Source organism: Bos mutus, chromosome 11 (assembly GCF_027580195.1).
Source record: "Bos mutus isolate GX-2022 chromosome 11, NWIPB_WYAK_1.1, whole genome shotgun sequence".
Classification (NCBI taxonomy): domain Eukaryota; kingdom Metazoa; phylum Chordata; class Mammalia; order Artiodactyla; family Bovidae; genus Bos; species Bos mutus.
In genome coordinates, this window is record NC_091627.1 from 7,451,553 (window position 1) to 7,470,274 (window position 18,722).

The 18,722-nt window shown below is 57.3% G+C and overlaps 1 protein-coding gene across 3 annotated transcripts; it reads left to right on the forward strand.

The window, feature by feature from the left end:
* Nucleotides 1-2,212: 2,212 nt before the first annotated feature.
* SH3GLB2 (SH3 domain containing GRB2 like, endophilin B2) lies at nt 2,213-18,712 on the forward strand. Of its 3 annotated transcripts, XM_070378867.1 has the most exons (12): nt 2,216-2,450; nt 6,681-6,822; nt 7,817-7,945; nt 12,064-12,197; nt 12,472-12,564; nt 14,703-14,765; nt 15,876-16,025; nt 16,467-16,490; nt 17,028-17,117; nt 17,406-17,506; nt 17,910-18,150; nt 18,449-18,712. In XM_070378867.1, the coding sequence occupies exons 1-12, from the start codon at nt 2,388-2,390 to the stop codon at nt 18,554-18,556; spliced, it is 1,338 nt and encodes a 445-aa protein (XP_070234968.1). In that variant the 5' UTR covers nt 2,216-2,387; the 3' UTR covers nt 18,557-18,712. The 3 variants fall into 3 exon arrangements, with proteins under 3 accessions (XP_070234970.1, XP_070234968.1, XP_070234969.1); XM_070378869.1 differs by lacking the exons at nt 17,910-18,150; nt 18,449-18,712 and adding an exon at nt 17,762-17,795 and having other exon boundaries at nt 2,213-2,450; XM_070378868.1 differs by lacking the exon at nt 15,876-16,025 and having other exon boundaries at nt 2,219-2,450.
* The last annotated feature ends 10 nt before the right edge of the window (nt 18,713-18,722 follow it).

Below are 18,722 nucleotides of genomic sequence, written 5' to 3' on the forward strand. Positions count from 1 at the left end.
GCTTACTCCCCCGTGTCCTCGGGCAAATCATAACTTCTCTAAACCTTAGTTCCCTTTAATAAGGAAGAGGATACTTTCTGAGTTGTTATGAGGATCTCAGGTGATTATTCACTTTAAAGTGCTCAGTGTTCAGCCTGGCAAGGGCTTAGGAAATTTCGGCCATTGCTATTAGACAAACTGCAATAGCTGAGTGGAAAGCTAGATAAACAGATGAAACATACAGACTGGGCAGAAACAAGAGCAGGAATAACTAACACTTACTGTCTCTCTCGTTCTCCTTTACCCTGTTGTTTTCCTTCCCAGAATCTGACGTGGTTATATATCTGTTTGTCCAAGAAGGGAGGGGCCTTGTTTTCTTCACTGCTGTGTCCCTGGCACCTAGAACACTGCCTGGCACAGAATTAGTGCTGATAAGGTCTTTCTCCTTGACCTGACCTAAGTCCGGTTCCTCCAAGCCCTCTATTCAACTAGGTTCAACCTGAAGCTTCCGTCTTGTAGAGTGCAGTTTTAGCAAGAATTCTGCGGGGCCAATTTAGCAAAATCTCCAACCCTGGATTTCTGATCACCCTCCGCATCTGATCAAATTCTTCATCCTCCATCCTGAATATCTTATCACCTGGGCCTGCCTTCAGCAAGGCTCTCACTAGCCTCAATGTTCCTGCTTAGTCATTTTCCATCCACTGACCCCTAGTCTGTTCATGGGCTATAAATCTCCACTCGACATTATTGTATTTGGAGTTGAGCCTAATCTGTCTCCCCTACTGCAAAACTCCCACTGCACTGGTCTCTCTTGAGTAGTCTTCCTTGCTGTCCTTAACAAGTATCCTGATTTTTTTTTTTCTTTAACCACGCTCAGTGTAGTTACCAAATGAATGAACATGTTACTATATTGATTTATATCTGTTGAAAGGCGAAATGGCTGGATGCTGGCTAAATGAATGATACAGTCAGCTACAGATACTGGTAAATAAGTCAATGATCAGTACAAGTAGAAATACGTAGTGAACACATAGACACACACAAAGAAACAGAGATGAACTACAGGTGTGTGAGTGACATGAACACTGATGATGACTTCATGCAGATAATAATAAAGATCAGTGGTTCTGAACCTGGGGTGCACATTTAAATCACCTGGAAGCTTTTCTAGACTCTACCTGCCAGGCTACACCTGTATGGAGAGAACCAGGACTGGGAGTGGGGCCAAGGATTTTTAAATAATCCCCGAGGTGACTTGAAGCTCACTCTGGACAGACAGGCTGGGGTAGAGGATGGAGAACTGGTGTGAGTGCAGGGATGTAAACAAAGCTAGGAATCCAGGAGACAGAGCCAGAGAGGAAAGGGTACAGGCTCAGGAACAGAGCTCTCCACTGTGTAAGAAAATGAAGTCTAGAGATAGAGGCAAGCAGTGGAAACAGGTAATAAACCCGTTCCAAGCCCCTTGGGAGCAGGGAATATATGTGCAGGCCATCCTTCTGCCTGTCTTGGTCTGTGAGAAACTGGTTCAAGGTCAGCACCCTGTCCATGGCTGGAGGGCTCCTCCATCCAGGCTGAACAGAAGCCTCCCTTTCTCTCCACCTTCTTCCCCGTTAACTCCTTGTACACACTTTGAGGAACCAGAGGGTTTCCTGAGGCCAAACAGCCATTACCCAGAGGTGGTCCTCAGTGTCACTAAAGTTGGAGCAGAAGAGGAGGGGCGCTAGAGAGGTCAAGCTGATGGTGGTGGTGGTGGTGGCACAGAAAGATCCAGGCCTAAAGAGGCCGAGAAATAGGGAGCCAGAGGGGCCAGCCGGCGAGGAGGGTGCGAATGAACAACAGGAGAGTCAGTTCAGTTCAGTCGCTCAAGTAGCGTCTGACTCTTTGCGACCCCATGGACTGCAGCATACCAGGCTTCCCTGTCCATCACCAACTCCCGGAGTTTACTCAAACTCATGTCCATCGACTCGGTGATGCCATCCAACCATCTCATCCTCTGTCGTCCCCGTCTCCTCCCCCCTTCAACTTTTCCCAGCAGCAGGGTCTTTAAAAAAAGAAAAAAGAAAAAAAGGAGAGTAAGAGGCACCGATGGGCCGGGAGCCACAGGACAGGTAAACCAGAGAGGCTGGCCGGCCGGCGGCCGCAGCGGGGCAGCCGCGAGCACCCTCCAGCCCTGCCGCCCCGGCCCGCCCCGCCCCACCCATCCTGAGGCTCCGCCCCCGCGGCCGGCGCCCCGCCCTGCGCGCTCGGGCAGGCACGGGCGGAGGCAGCGGCTGCGGCGGCGGCAGGGACCGGCTGGCGCGCTAAGGGCCGGAGCCCCGGCAGCAGGTGGGCGCGGTGAGGGCCGGCGGCGGCGGGCCGGGGGCTGCCGGGCGGCGCTCGGGCCGGACGCGCCGGCCGTGAGGAGCGCCATGGACTTCAACATGAAGAAACTGGCGTCGGACGCCGGCATCTTCTTCACCCGGGCCGTGCAGGTGAGGAGGCCGTGCGCCCTGGGCCCCGCGCGGCCGGCGGGCACCCCTGCAACAGAGCCTGGGGCCGCGGGACAAGGCCCTCGCGGCCGCCGCTCTTTTCCGGGTCGCCCTAGCCCCCCACCAGCCTTCTCTTTTGCGCTGCCCAGTCGAGAGAAGGAGCTCCGGGGCGGCCGGCTGCACTGCCCTGTACTACCCTCTGCGTGGCCCGGGGGCCGGGGAGTGAGCTGGGCCTGCCTCGGCCCCGCTGCCTGGGCGGGAGGTGTCAGCCTCCCCCTTTGCGACCTGCCGGGGCCGAGTTATCCCACTGCCCTGGCGCCCGCCCCGCCCCGGTGGGGGCTCTGATGGGGAGAGCAAATGGCATCAGGCGGCCACCCTGCCGTTGGCCAGCAGTAACCCTGACTCCTGCCCGGCGTTTGGAGGCCTGAGTTCCAGGCCCAAGGACTCGTGCCCCCGGGCCCCTGAGCCCTTCTCTGAGCCTCAGTCTCCACACCTGTGCAGTGGGCTGTCGGAACTGATTCCCTCGGGTCCCTTTTACACGCTTGGATAGTCAGTCCGGAAGCCAGGAGGGCTGGGGTTATTATTTCCTTTCTGCTCCATGGCAGGCCTGTTTCCTCTTATTTCCCCAGCCCTAGGGGAATGAGGAGGGCTGGGGTCTGGCTGCGTGCCCTCCTTGGGGAGCTGTACGCTGGGTGACGCTAGGATTAGAACAAGTCCTATCCATTTGGGGGCAAGGAGAGAAACTGAAGCAGCTTATCGGTGAAGACGGGGAGTCAGCTGTGGGCGTGGATGCCCTCTCTTGCGACTTTGAGAAGGGCGGGGGCTTCACTTCTCTGGGCCTCAGTTTTTCAGTCTTTTGAAAATGGCCTTAGCAACCCCTCCCTCCCAGCATGGATGTGAGTGTCCCCGGCACTCCGCGTGCACGCTCTCACTAAAGGCAAGTCACTCTTGCTTAGTATGGCATGCGTGCAGCCTGTGACCTTGGCCCAGTCACTTCTCTGGAAGCCTCCATGTGCCCTTCTGTCCATCATGAGTGGCACCAAGTCTGCCTCCAAGGGTGGCCGCAGGCTTCGGGCTTGGCCCAGTCACAGGGCCCTGGGAACGGATCCTGTCGTTTGTCCTTGCTGTGGCAGTTGGTTCTCTGGAGGAGCCCAGCCCCAGACCGTCTCTTGGAAGCCCACGTGCCCATGTTTACTAGAAAGCACAGCATCCCGCTGAGGATGGGTACCCCAGAAGGGTTTGCTGCCCTGGGTTCCCAGCCCTGCCAGTGACCCCAGCCTTAGTGGGGATGCCTGCAGCCTGGAGCTCATTGGCCAGCCCCAATCCATCCAGAAGGTGGGGAGTTCGCCCCCCGTGTTGGTATGGCAACCACTTTATCTCCAACATCTGGGAAGAACCTGATCTGCCAGTTTCCGGCTACTGTGGGGCCCTAGCACCCGATCCTGCCAGGTCTGCAGAGCCTGGGGCATGGAGAGGCTTGGGCCCCGTGGCCTGGTGAGGGCAGGCCCACTGGGTCGCCCATACTGGCGTGGGAGCCAGCGCCCAGGTCCCCCGCCTCCAGGGTGGAGGAGGGAGCTGGGAGCTTTATAAATAGAGGCTTTCTCTGGCTCCAGCCGCCCACCCCCTGCTGCTGCCATCTTGCAGGGAGCAGCCTCGGACTCTGCAGTCATGAGCCTCTGAAGCCTGGGCCCTTTCTCTTGGCAGGAATGGGGTCAGGTGGCAGCCCGAAGAGAGAGGGGCTTGAAATGTGATCTGGGCAGGAGAGCCCACTTGGGGGACCACCCCTCTGAGGCCATTCGGCCCTGGGATAGGAGTCAGCCAGGAGGGACGAAGGGTGGTTTGTTATCAATGTGTGGGCAGCTCCTCTGCGTGGGTGCCACCTGGCCAGGTAGAAGGACATGCTGGGCAAGCGCTCAGCCCCTCCAGGTACCGGGGACACTTTGAAAGAGCTTCACCTTATCCCCACCCCGTAAGGAACAGAACCTGGGAGAAGAAGCTGGAGGCCGGATCCCTTTTGCACGTGTGATCCTAGGGTGGCCTCTCAGTCCCCGAACTGTGCCTTGAACGCCAGGAGGGGTTTGCAGAGTTGATCCCGGTGGTGGGAACAGTTCAGCGGAGGGCACCCAGGCAGGAAAAGCTAAAGCATATTTGGGTAAGATGCCAGTGGTGGTGGAGTGGGCAGTGGAAGTGCTAGTACCAATGCTGTCAGTAGTACTGACTGTATTACTAGGAGCGGAGGTAGGAGTGGTGATGATAAAAGCCAGGAGGCTGTGGCATTGTTTTCATCCAAGCCGGGCAGGCAACAGTGGACGTGGGAGGGATGCCCAGGACGTTGGAAAAACCTGGTTGGACTTTGAACGTGGGTGGATGTGTAGTGTGAGGGACAGGTGGCCAGGCGGGAAGTGCTGCCCATAACCGTGGCAAGAAGGGGAGGAGATACTGAGCGTGACACCATCACTGGAGTCAGAGCGGCTGGTCCCATCGGGGTAAGGACGTCCCTAGGTGGCTCCTGGGAACCGAGGAGGGACCTGCAGGAGGTCTTTTATTGCTGATGATAACGACGACGCCAGTTGACATTTATCAGGCCTGTGCTGTGTGCTGACCAGAGAACTAAGCACCTCCCGAATATTCTATGAGATGGTTCCTGGTGTCCCCATCCCCCTGGTGGAAACTGAGGGCCAGAGAGGTGACGTTGCCTCTGAGCCTCAGTTTTCTCATCTGGAAAATGGGGCTAGCGCCACCCCCACCCTCAAAGAGGCTGGGTGAGGGCAGGCCTGTTCAGGGCCCGGCTCTGGGAGGCCCCAGTTTGTGGAAAGTGAGGAAGAAGAGTCAGGAGAGCAAGAGTAGCTGGCTCCCAGGCGGGGAGCCGCAGGCTCTGACCCCTGCCCACCTGGCCCTGCAGAGAGAAACCCAAGCCCCCATGCATAATTGATGGCTGCTGAGCCGGAGCGGCCTGAAGCCGGTGGGGCCTCCTGCTCCTTGCAGCTGGAGCTGTCCTTTGCCTCTGGAGCTGTCCTTTGCCTCTGGATGACTCAGGGCTGCCAGGTCATCTGAGAAGGGCCTCCAGACCCGCAGCCCATGAGACCCTGACTCCGGTGCAGCCTGCCTCTTGCCTGGTCTCAGTGGCACCTTCTGTGAAATGGGAAACTTGCCCATGCTGAGCGCCGGGTCGGCACTGTCTGTTGTTGTCAGAGCTGATCTTGCTCCCGTGTGGTTTGTCTCTGACCACCACCCACCACGGCTGAACAGGGCCTTTGAGATCAGAAGGGCCAGGACCTGGGCAGGTTTCTGGCTGTTCCTACGTGGCTCCCATGGCTTTGGCCAGCTCGGAAGGAGGACCCTGTGACATCCTGGTCCCTCCCTGGCCTCGGGGCAGGGCTGTGGAGCTTCCTGCGCCTGGGTGTGCCCAGCAGTTGGCTCGGATGAGTTGGCACTGCTCCCCATGTACCATACCAGGCAGCAGAGGCCATCCTCCCACCCCACCCCTCTCCATTCCCATCAGATCTTTACAGCATCAGCCCTTACACTGGGCACCGAACTCCCCGCCGGATCCTGGCCTTCATATCTTACCCACATCTTTTTTATTTCCTTCTCACAACCTACAAGGGAGATGCTATTCCTTATTATTCCCATTTTCAGCTTCAGAAACTGATGCTCAGAGAGGCAAAGCCACTTGCCCCAGGTCACACTGCTCATCAGAACTGAGACTTGAATCATGTTCCTCTGGTTCTGGAACCTGGGTTCTTCCCACTTCCTCCCCCGGGACCCCTTCCTTGGGGCTCCCAGCTGCCCTGGCACCTGCTGATCACTCCAGACCTTGCTCTGTGCCCCTTGTGTCCCTGAGCGCTCGTTACCAAGCTCTTTCCTCCAGAGTCAGGCTGGGAGGACCCTCAGTGATGGCCTACCAGCAGCTCCTTAAGTTGTGTCTGATTTTGTACAGATGTGCATTTGCGGGGCAGGGGGTGTCTGTATCTTTCGTTGGATTTCCGAAACAAACTGGGATCCGCCGGCTCTGGCCCACCCATCCCATGTCACAGAGGAGCAAGCTGAGCCCCAGGGCAGGGTTGCAGTTTGATCGGGGTCCCAGAGCGGATGGGGTAGACGGGTTCCTGGACCTTAGGGCCTGAGTTCCAGCCAGGCGGGAGGGGTAGATGGGTGGGGCAGGGCTGATCCTCCCCTCCCCCCTGCTGAGTCTTCCACCCCTGGGTGCTCCCCCCAACCCTCCTCCCACAGTTCACAGAGGAGAAATTCGGCCAGGCCGAGAAGACCGAGCTCGACGCCCACTTTGAGAGCCTCCTGGCGCGGGCGGACAGCACCAAGAACTGGACCGAGAAGATCTTGAGGCAGACAGAGGTGCTGCTGCAGCCCAACCCCAGTGAGTAGACACGGGCCGGCCCTGGGCAAGGGGCGGGGCACCGCGGGCACGGGCCCAGCTGCAGAGGCCGTGCAGGTGGCCTGGGCGGCAGGCGGGACTTGAGTTAGACTCTTGAGGCTTCAGGCTGCTGTCGGTGGCACGGGAAGGGGGGGGGTGGTCCCTATTAAAAACAGTAGTCTGGGTGTCGGGCTCCACAGGGCACTCAGTCTCTGGGACATGGAAATGCAAGTTTTGCATAGAGGAGTTGAAGCCTGGAAACTAAAACATCACTGGGAGAAGAGGCGGGAGAAATGGGAGACCAATCACTGGGGAGCAGGCAGCGAGGGTCAGGGACAAAGAAGGCCCGTCCAGGGTCGCACGAGAGCACAGGGCAGGCCCCCACAGCTGCAGGGGAACCTGCCCTGGGGTCCGGAGACGTGTCTGCCTGTATATCTGCTCTTAGCTAAGGCGGTGTGCTCAGAGCTTTCTGGGTCCGGCCAGAGTGCTGTTCACACGTGTGGTGTGTGCACGCATGCTAAGTTGCTCAGTCATGTCTGACTCTTTGCAACCCCGTGGACTGTAGCCCACCAGGCTCCTCTGTCCAGGCGAATTCTCCAGGCAAGAATCCTGGAGTGGATTGCCATGCCCTCCTCCAGAGGATCTTCCCCACCCAGGGATCGAACCCATGGTTCTTAGGTCTCCTGTATTGGCAGGCAGGTTCTTCATCCCTAGCGCCCCCTGTGTGTCATGCTCTGAGTCCATATTCTAAGGAGGGGGAAGCGGAAGGCCCGTCTCCGTAGCTGGGTGACCTCAGGCAAGTACTTGACGTCTCTGGGCCGTGGCTTCTCCCTCCCTGTGAGGGGTTTCACAGGGTCAAGAGCCCATCTCACAAGGTGGAGAATCAGCACGAGAATGTCCTGGAAGTCACCAGGCTGGGCGCCCCTGTGGGCCGGTCCTGGACTGGCCTTGGGCTCCTCTGGAAAGGCCACGTGGCTTTGGCTGCTGTCTCCCACAGGCGCCCGAGTGGAGGAGTTCCTGTACGAGAAGCTGGACAGGAAGGTGCCCTCACGGGTCACCAACGGGGAGCTGCTGGCGCAGTACATGGCCGAGGCAGCCAGTGAGCTGGGGCCCACCACCCCCTACGGTGAGCCGGTCCCCACGGCCGGGTGGGGCCCGGTCTCTGGCCCTGACCTCCCTCCCTCCCTTCTTTCCTTCCTTTCTCTGGTCTTGTATTTACACATGTGATGCCTGGATTCATTCTCCTTGCAAATACCTCAACCAACAGAGGTGAAAACAGTGAAAAATAGAAGCCTCCTGGGACCTCCCTGGTGGGCCAGTGGCTAAGACTCCACATGTCCAGTGCAATGGGCCTGGGCTCCATCCCTGGTCAGGGAACTAAGGTCCCGCATACCCCATGGCAGGGCCCCAAAAAGAGAAAAAGAGCCTCCTTTACCCACTTTTGGTTTGTGTGCATTTTTTAATGGGATCACATTATCTTATGTGTGCGATTCCACAACCTGATTTTTAAACTTGGTGTTGCTCTACAGATTATCTGTTCACAGTAGCACTTAAAGAGCCACTTCAGTCTTTGCTTTTTATTTAAGTTTTATTGAGGTACAATTTATGTACTGTAAAGTGTACTTGTTTTAAGTGTGTAATTTGGTGATTTTTAGTAATTGTACAAACATCCCTCAATCCAGTTTATTTTTAAGTTTTTAGTTAATTCTGAATTAGAATGTGGTTGATTTACAATATTGTGTTAGTTTCAGGTATACAGCGCAGTGATTCTGTTATATACATGTATATATGCTCCTTTTCAAATTCTTTTCACTTTGGGTTATTCCAAAATATTGAGTATAGTTCCCTGTGCTCTACAGTAGGCCTTGTTGGTTACCCGTTTTATAAATGGTAGTGTGTATATGTTAATCCCAACCCGATTTATCCCTCATTCCCGCCACCCCCGCTTCCCAGCCTCCCCTTTGGTCACCATAAGTCTGTTTTCTATGTCTGCGAAGTCTGTTTCCGTTTTAGAAGTTCATGTGTATCATTTTTTAAGATTCCACATATGTGTGGAATCATGATACTTGTCTTTCTCTGCCCAGTATGACAGTCTCTGGATCCATCCATGTTGCAACAAATGGCATTATTTCATTCTTTTTTTTTTATGGCTGAGTAATGTTCTATTGTATATGTTTTTCACATCTTTTTTATCCATTCATCTGTTGACAGACATTTAGGTTGCTTCCATGTCTTGGCTATTGTAAATAGTGCCACAATGAACATTGGGGTGCATGTAGCTTTTCCAATTACTATTTCCTCCAAGTATATACATGCCCAGGAATGGGATTGCAGGGTCGTGTGGTAGCTCTGTTTTTACTTTCTGAGGGCGCCTCCATACTGTCCTCCAGAGTGGCTGTACCAGTTTACATTCCCAGTGGCAGTGTAGGAGGGTCCCTTTTTCTCCACACCCTCTCCAGCATTTATTATTTGTAGATTTTTGATGATGGCCATTCTGGCTGCTGTGAGGTCATACCTCACTGTAGTTTTGATTTGCATTTCTCTAATAGTTAGCAATGTTGAGCATCTTTTCATGTGCCTTTTGGCCATCTGTATGTCTTAATCGATATGTCTGTGTAGATCTGCCCATTTTTCTCTGGGTTGTTTGTTTTGATGATGTTAAGCCTCATGAGCTGTTTGTACATTTGGATTGCTGTTTTGTTACTGTTCTCCCTGTATCTCAGGTCTTTTTTGTTTGATCCTCTTTTACTGACTTATTTTGAGTTAAAAAGATATTTTCTAGTGTAACATTGTAATTTCTTTGCTCCTTTTTTTCTTTAACTTAAAGTGTTTTTCTTAGTGGTTTTAAAATGTGAATCACAACACGCACTTTAACTTGACACAGTCCACTTCAGAGTAATGCTAACGGAATTCCAGTAAAATATAGAAACTTGGCTCCAGGATAACTCCCTTCCCTCCCTCTTCCTTGGTGCTCACATTGTCATACATACTATTTCTCAACAATACAGTTTTATAATTATTGTGTTATGCAATTGTCTTTTAAGTCAGTTAAGAAAAGAGAAAAGAAACGTACCGTCTTTTCCGCGCGTCTGTAGAGTCACCTTTACTGCTGCTCTGCTTCCTTACGTGGACTCGCGTTACCCCCTAGTGTCGTGTCACTCGCACGTGAAGTGTCTCTTCTGTGGCAGGTCTGCCAGCAGTGAATCCTTGTCGCCTGTGTCTCACTGGGAGTGTTTATGCTCACTTTTGGAGGGCAGCTTGGCGGTGTATGAATCCTTGGATGAGAGTTGTTTCCTTTCCTCACTTTGAGTATATTCTCTCACCGTCTGACCTCCCTGGTGTCTGATAAGAAGTCAGTTCAAATCTGCCATTGAGCCCTTCTAGTGAGTTTTTTTTCACATCAGTTGTTAAACTTTTCAACTCTAGAATTTTCACTTCTTTTTTTTTAAATTTTAATCTCTTTATTGACATTTCTTATTTGAGAAGTCATTGTCATCATACTTTCCTTAAATCTTTTTAAAAAAATTTTAATTGGAGGATAATTGCTTTACAATGTTGTATTAATCTTAAATCCTTAAACATGGTTCTGTTTTTTTATTTTTTAATTGAAGTGTAGTTGGTTTTAATATGTGTTTGTTTCTGGTATATGCCATAGTGATTCAGTATTTCTGCAGATTATATTCCATTATAGGTTATTACAAAGTAAGGGCTATGATTCCCTGTGCTATATGGTATATGCTGTTGCTTATCTGTTTCATTGATAGCAGTTTTATCCTCTACCAGAATTTGTCCCTCCCTACCATTATGGTTTTGGTTGTTTTTGTTTTTCCTTTTCCACTTCTTGGTAATAGCTGCTTAGAAGCCTTTGTCTGCTAAATCTAATATCTGGGCCTCCTCGGAGATGGTGTCTGTTGATTGCTTTTCTCTCCCTGTGTATTGACTGTACTTTCCTATTTCTTTGCGTGTCTTATAATTCTTCTTGGGTTATTAGTGCTGTTTGTTTCTTTAGAGACTTACCTGAGCTAATTGTTTAGAGTTTGTGTTCTTTGCTGTATGCAGCTGCTGATGTCTCTGCTTATTTTTCTACTTATTCTTTTTACTTTTAAGCCTAGCTTCCTAAGGGTTGCTTCCAGGTCAGCATATGTTGGCGGTCAGCTAATGATTAATCAGAAATTGTGTGTAGACACCTTGCACCATTAAGGGTTTGCTGATGAATTTATGAGTGGGCTGGGGAACACGCTCAAGCTCATGCAGTTTATATGTGTGCCTAGCTTTTACGTCATGAATGTGCAGAGCCTCCCACTAGCCAAGAATGATTTGGTAGCTGGGGCTCTCTCCTGTGCCTCCCATGCATGCTACACACAGGCGCAGCCTTCTAGACCACCAGAGCTGTCTGGAGTTTATCAAGGCTCACTGTGACTGTCTCATTTCCCAGATCTCCTATTAAATTTCTGGCAGGTCTGCTGCTTATTCCAGCCAGTCTTCCAGCTTCATGTTAGCTGTGATGTTGGCCTTTCCTGATTATTTGCCATTGAGATCATTACTGCTTGTGAGCATGTCTTGTGGGTTTTTCTGTGTTCCAGCCAAAATCAAGTCCTCCCCCTCCAGCGGCTTCAAGGCTTACCCCACCCTGATAGAGGGGCACACCACAGAGCTTGGAGAGAGGGGAGCACGTCCAGGCTAAAAAGCCACCATCTCCATGGTTCTTACCAAGGTCCTGTAGTTCTGGAGTAAATGCTTCTCAATTTGTTACTTGCCTTTGGTCAATTTCCAGAGTCCAGAAATGATTGTTTTTGACAACTGTGTCCAGTTTTGTTTTGTTTTTGAAGGAGATAGATAAATAGGTAAGTTTTTGTTTTTTGCCATACTGCATAGCATACCAGATCTTAGTTCCCCAACCAGGGATCGAACCTATGCCCCCTGCAGTGGAAGTGGAGTCTTAGCCATTGGACCCCCAGGGAAGTCCCTGTGTCCTTTCTGGGAGGAGGATTTGCTGAGTTCCTCCCTCTGTTATTCTAAAAGTCCCACCCTCCTTCTTTCTAATGGCTGTGACGTGTTCTGGTTTTGGGGTGTCCCAGTATTTATTGGCCAATGGATATGTGGATATACAGATTTTCTCCCATTTTCCCAGGCCAGTCATTTCTGCTCTTGCCTCTCAGAACATCTCTCTCAGCGCTCTCTCCTCCCTCCTGGGAGCCAGAGCAGAGTTCAGCCTGCCTCCTCACCCCCGACTCTGCTTCTCAGGGAAGACGCTGATCAAGGTGGCGGAAGCAGAAAAGCACCTGGGAGCGGCCGAGAGAGATTTCATCCACACGGCCTCCATCAACTTCCTCACGCCCCTGCGCAACTTCCTGGAAGGGGACTGGAAGACGATTTCGGTGAGGAGCCTGGAGCTGCGTGCCTCCTGGTAACCCTGGCTGCCCTCTCCTCAGAGCCGCGGAACCCAGCTCAGGACCCCGCAGCCCTCAGGGCCTCCCCACACGTGGCTCTTGTGGACCGAGTGGCCTGAAGTGTTTGACCTTGCCCGTCCGGGCCTCAGTTTCCCTGTCTTGGCCAGATGGTCCTATGGGCTGGTCTCGCTGGGGCCGGGGGTCTCCCATGGCAGCTGTGGGGCTCATGTCCCTAATTCCCCCCAACCCCGCCCCACAACAGAAGGAGAGGCGGCTCCTGCAGAACCGGCGTCTAGACCTGGATGCCTCCAAAGCGCGGCTCAAGAAGGCCAAGGCTGCCGAAGCCAAAGCCACGGTAGGTGTCCTGCTGGACCAGAGCGGGTGGAGGCTCGGGGTGGAGGCTCATGATGTTTCGCATGACCTCCCTCCCCGTCAAAGCCTGGCTGGGGGGCACTGCTCGGGGCAGACCACGTCAGGTCACGCCCGTCTGCTCCCACCCCCAATGGAACCCTGCTGACCCAGAGCTCTGGGTTCCCAGGGCAGACACTGGGTCTGGGGGCGGGTGGTGGGTAGACCCACAGCGCCCTCACCTGAGCTCAGGGCAGCCTGCAGCCTCCCCAGATAGACAGCCGGTTGGCTTCTCGCATGCCCCCCGTGCTGCCCTCCCTGGATGCTCAGCTCTGTTCCCGGCTCTGCCCGGGCATGGCTCCGCTACTAACCGCGCCCCCCTTCCCCGCCGCTCCAGTGCTGTTCCCCGGGCGCCCCGTCCTGTCCTCAGGCTCCATTGCGCTGGTGTGGAGGTCCCAGAGCTGGGCTGCTCACCTGCCCAGGGGCAGGTCTCGGGGCCCTTCAGGGAGCCCCACGTCGCTGAATGGAGCCAGGGCTATCTTGGCTCCCCTTCTGCTCAGCCAGGCCGATGGGATGCAGCGTGGCACATGGTGACCAGGGCGAGGCCAGGGTTTGGGAGAGCTGGGCCCCAGGGGCCTGGGCTGCTTGGGGTGCGGGGGCTGCAAGGCCGCCTCACACCCCGGGGTGGGAACCCCCCCAGTCAGGTCCGGGACACACCAGGGACACTGGCACCTGCGCCCGGCAGGGCCCTCGGCCAGGGAAGGCCAGGTGCCCCCGCTGCCCGAGAGTTAGTTACAGCCCCCAACCCTCCTCGCATTCCCCTCCCTTTGTGTGGCCCCTGGGGGCCACGGAGTCTGGGCGCTGCCCCTGGCAAGAGCCGTGGCGCCTCGTCCAGGTGTGTGGAGTCCAGACCAGAGGCAGGTCCTCAGCCACCGGCGTCGGGTTGGGCTTGGGTAGGCTGCCTGAGCCCCGCTGGACTGGACAGGCTCCCCGCCCTCAGGGCCGGGCAGCTCTCTGGAGTCCCTTGGCCAGGACAGGCCTTTCTCTGTCCGCCAGGCCGGGGAGCGCTTCCTTCGTCACCAGGGCGGCACAACCTCCCATCCGGCTGGTTGGCCCAGACCAGCCCCGAGTGTGTGGCTTTTAGCAGGATATCCCCTCCCAAGCGGGGCCCTGGTACAGCATCCCAGCGGGCTCCAGCCCAGCAGGGCACCCCCAGCCCACCCGCCACCCCTCAGCAGCCACACTGGTCAGGACTCCTTCCGGAGGGCGGGCTTGTGCGTCCCCGGGGGGCCTGCTCCCGCCTGCGCTGTGGACTCACTAACTCTTTGTTTTTGTTCCTTGCCGTTCTGCTTTGGGTAACTTGGCTCAGTGTGAGGGAGATGTGAGTATACCTGTCCCACGTGCTGTGCCGCTTCTGGTTTGCCCACCTCGGCCTTGGGCCCTGCGGGGCCGGGCCGGGCTGGGCCAGCCGGGCCGGGGAGGGCCGTCCTCCGGGCCTTTTGCAAAGCAGCTGGTCTCCCACCGGGGCCTCCACCACGTGTAGCCTCTGGTCTGGGGGGACGCCAGGCGTTGGAGCCTGTTGAGTCAGCTTTTTGCAAATGTCAACCGCCTGTCACTCTGTCCATCCATGCATCCATCTGTCCATCTCGTGGCGGGGGAGGGGCCCAGTTCTTGCTGCAGGAAGGAGAGATGATTGGGTGTGTGCAGAGGTGTGGATGGAGTGAGCCGGGTAGGGTGGGGGTGGGCTCTGCTTGGAGAACGGTGGGTCTAATGGGCCTCTGAGTGAGACGAGGCTGGCCTGGGGAAGAGAGACCTGAGGACCGCCGGGGCCAGGCGGGTCTGCGTCCTGCCCGAGGTTCCGGGCTGTCCCCTCGTCGGCATCTGCTCTCCTGGGCTCCCCAGCGTGTCCACCCTCCTGGTCTTTGTCCCAACCCTCGGAGACCCTCACTCATCCTGCCTCCTGTGCAGGTGGTTGGCGTGGGGAGAAGGGGGTCTGTGTTGTTATCTGTCCGTACCCTCCTGTCCATGGGGTTGGGGTGGGGGTTGCTCCTGGCATCTCCCTGGGGGAGACTCTAGGGCGGCCTCCTGGCCTGGCCCCTGCGCCACGTGACTCCCCCCTCCCCCGTGAACTCTGTTCCCCGCCAGACGGTGCCTGACTTTCAGGAGACTAGACCTCGTAATTACATTCTCTCGGCCAGCGCCTCCGCGGTAAGCGCCCCCGCCCACCCCGCCCCGGCTCCCCCCTCCCTGCCCCCAGCCCCAACACCTGGCGCCTGATGCCAGTCAGGAGAACAGGAGGCAGAGGGTCAGGCAGGGGCCACCTGGGCCCTGTGCCCTCGCCCCTCTCTGCCCAACGCTGAAGGTGAGCCTGGCCCGCTGCCCTGGGCAGCCTGATAAACTCCGGGGGGCCCGAGAGTCCATCCACCCCTACTCAGCACCCACCCCTGAGAGCCAGGCCCGCCCTGCGCCTGGAGGAGAGGGAGGAGGTCCCGGCCTGGCCTGCCGGGAGGTCACAGACCCCTGGACAGGACTCGGGGACGGTGCTGTCTGTCCAGCGGCCCCCAGAGCACATCGGCTAGGTGTCGGGGAGGCGCCCAGAGGCCTTGAGACGTAGCAGGGCCCCGTGGGAAGGTAGACCCGGTGGGGAGGGGAAGAGCAGCCCAGGGCCGAGGCCCCCGAGGTGGGGAAACGGGCATGTCCTGAGCTGGCCCCTCCAAAGCAGAGCATGAAGGCAGTGGTGGGTGGGTGGGTGGGCAGGCGGGACTGGAATTTAAGAGGGTGGGCTGGGCGGGGCGGGGTCAGGAGGACTTTGAACGTCTGGTATCTTTTTTTCCTACAGCTTGTTGAGATCTTGGTGTTTACTGTTTAGTTGGGGAAATAGGCAGATGACACCTGTCCCGTCATGCCTGTCGAAACCAGTCCTGGGCCTTTCTCTGCCTCTCTGTTCCTTTCCCCGTGGGTGACATCCTCCTGCACCACCCACCTCCCCGCGGGCTCTTCTCCATCTGTCATAAGCATGTTGCTGTGTGTGTGTGTGTGTGTGTGCGTGCGCGCGCGTGCAGGCGCGGTCCCTTCTCCCTTGGGGGCGTTAACCGCCCTGTAGTGCCCCGGCCCCTGTGGCTGGCTTGCCCACGTGTGTTCACATGGAGGTCGCTTCCCGTCTGCCGAACGGTGCTGGGGTGGGGACGCCTCCGTCCCAGCCAGGCTGGCCTGGGTTTTGCTCTCTGCGCCCCCCCAGGCCCCGTGTTAGGGTAGCAGCGGGCAGGAGGAACGGGCCTTCTAAGCCATGGTCGGGGGAGGGGGGTCTTTCTTCTTTAGACTCTGGAGGACACTTGCCGCCCCCCTTCCTGGGCCGAGTGGAAGGAGGACTATCCAGGAGGGTGGAGACGGCCCTGTTTTTTTCTTGTGCCTTTGAACCCCAGTCTGACTCTGGCACGAGGCTGCCTTTCTCTGCCGAAGGACAGAAAGGTTCAGTGACTGGTCTAGGGTCACACGGTCCTGCCTCCCAGCCCAGCAGCCTCAGCAGAGCGTCAGGGTGGGGTGGGGGACGCTCGGTCTCCCTGGAGACCCCAGTCCGAGCCTGGGGGCTTGCCTGTAGGAGAAACCCAAGCAGGACTTCCCAGCTGGCTGTCCCCCCTCCCCGCATGTGGCATGTGGGACTGGATGGACTGTGACGTCAGAGCCCCCCTCCCTCTCACACCAGGCCTCCCCCCAGCCTCAGCTCCTGGTGGGATTGTGGGGAGGACATTGGGAAGCGTGAGGGGTAGGAGGAAGAGGTTGCGGGGATCTCGGGAGCTGGGGCAGGGGCCCGGGCTCTGGAGTACAGCTGTCCCCCACCTCCCTTCCCCTCCCCTGCTGACCGCTGCCCCCTCCCTCCCCTGCTGACCGGTCCTGTTGTGGTCTCTGCAGCTCTGGAATGATGAGGTGGACAAGGTGAGTTGGGGCTCAGGGAAGAAACGGGGTGGGGAACGGGAGTCCAGGCTCGCCTGCTGTCATAGGGGGCAGGTGTGCGTCTAGTTCTGAGCTCTGCCCTGCAGCCTCTGGGGCCATGATAAGGGGCAGTCACCTCCCTCTCCCCCGCAGCACACCGTGGGCCCTCCGGAGGCCAAAGCAACTGTTGGTTGAATTTGTCCCTGCTGGGTGGTGGCCTCAGATGGACAAATGCATGAGCGTGAAAGGCCAAGGAAGGCGCCTGAGGCTCTGTGTGCCCACCCAGCAACTGGCCTCCTCTGGGGGGTTCCCAAGCTGGGCTAAGACTTGTCCAGAGGGTCAGGGCCCCAGGCCTGAAGTCAGGGGTGAGAGGTGAACCCCTTCGCCGATGTCTGCATCCTGGGGTGGGGTGTGGGGAAGTCCATCTGCCACAGAAAGGAAGAGGAGACCGCTCCCGGGCGGCTCCAGGGGCGGGAGGAGTCTGGTAGGAGGGCGACTAGGGCCATTCTTGCCCTCGTGCTCATCCCTGGCCCTTCCTAGGCTGAGCAGGAGCTCCGAGTGGCCCAGACGGAGTTTGACCGGCAGGCAGAAGTGACCCGGCTCCTGCTGGAGGGGATCAGCAGCACCCACGTGAGTCCTGTCCTGTTTCCTCTGTCATCCCACGTCGTCTTTGCCACCCATGTGTCAGACACCACAACTCTTAAGTTCACGTTGAGGCAGCTAGTGAACCTGGGTGGGGCAGAGCCCATGGTCCTAAAGGTCCCAAAGCGGGGGGTACGGCCCCCTCCCACCCCAGAGAGCAAGAGGCCTGGGCAGAAAACGCTGGACGCCGAGCCGGGGTCTGTAGAGCGTGGGGTGGGGAGTGGGCTGCTTCGTCCACCCGCGGGCGCCGGGTCAGCCACCGCCTCTTCCGGGCAGGTGAACCACCTTCGCTGCCTGCACGAGTTCATCGAGTCTCAGACCACGTACTATGCCCAGTGCTACCGCCACATGCTGGACCTCCAGAAGCAGCTGGGCAGGTGCCAAACGAGGGACCCTGGCTCCCAGCTCCCCCGAACTCAGCAAGCCCCTGTTGACACCCAGGGTGGGGTGGAGGGCTGCTGACCGTGGTGGGGCGTCACCCCCACCTCTGGGCCTGGGCACCCCATGAAGAGGACAGTGAGGGGGATAGCTGGCCTCAGGGACCTTGGGTGCAGGTTCTGGGGTGGGTTGGGGGCAGGGTGGGGGCGGCAGGGGCATCTCACTTCCACTTGTTTCCCTCTTCACGCTGCCAGCTCCCAGGGAGCCATGTAAGTAGCGAGGTGGTCTTGCCTCCATGGCCGTGGGCCTGACTGGTGTTTTGTGGGGCATGTGGGACCTCCCCCCAACAAGAGGGTGGCTCCCGGCTGCTGAGATGGGCCCCTCTACCGCTCTCCTCTTCAGATTCCCAGGCACCTTTGTGGGCACCGCCGAGCCCGCCTCCCCACCCCTCAGCAGTACCTCGCCCACCACCACCGCGGCCACGATGCCCATGGGGCCCTCCGTGGCCGACCTGGCCCCTCCGGGGGAGGCTGCTCTCCGCCTGGAGGAGGTGGCCCCACCTGCCAGCGGAACCCGGAAAGCCCGCGTTCTCTATGACTACGAGGCGGCCGACAGCAGCGAGCTGGCCCTGCTGGCCGATGAGGTGGGCCTGGAAGCCACAGGGATGGGTTGGCGGTCGGGGAGCACAGGCCGGCTTAGGGGGCCAGGAGACCAGAGCTGGGGGCATGGGGTCTGTGGACCATGCATCGCGGGCTCCCCACCTCTGAGGGTCTGGGGATAGGGGGGAGAGCCAGGACCAGCCACAGGAAACAGGCAGCTCCAGCTCTGAGGAGGCAGGCTCTCTGATCCTTCTCCATAGAGCAGCTGAGAGGGCGCCCGTCCCTGGAGGCACAGGGCCCCTGCGTAGCCAGGGCGTGATCCTCTTCTGTGATGCCTTTCAGCTCATCACTGTCTACAGCTTGCCTGGCATGGACCCCGACTGGCTCATTGGCGAGAGAGGCAACAAGAAGGGCAAAGTCCCCGTCACCTACTTGGAACTGCTCAGTTGAGCAGGCCTCCTCCCCCAGGCCCTGCCCACTCTGGCCTGGGCAAGGGGAATGGGTGCAGCCCCGCCACGTGTCTGTTGGTGATCCAGCTGCTCAGCGTGGGGAGGCTCACCCCAGCCCCGTCCTGCCCCTTGGCTGTCCAGCCGCCAGGGGCCTGAGAGGCTGAATG

Excerpts from the sequence above, each read along its gene's own strand:
- SH3GLB2 (XM_070378867.1), top strand. The coding sequence starts at position 2,388 with ATGGACTTCAACATGAAGAAACTGGCGTCGGACGCCGGCATCTTCTTC. Across the intron at positions 7,946-12,063 it reads GGGGCCCACCACCCCCTACG|GGAAGACGCTGATCAAGGTG; the intron begins GTGAGCCGGTCC and ends TCTGCTTCTCAG. Across the intron at positions 16,491-17,027 it reads GGAATGATGAGGTGGACAAG|GCTGAGCAGGAGCTCCGAGT; the intron begins GTGAGTTGGGGC and ends GGCCCTTCCTAG.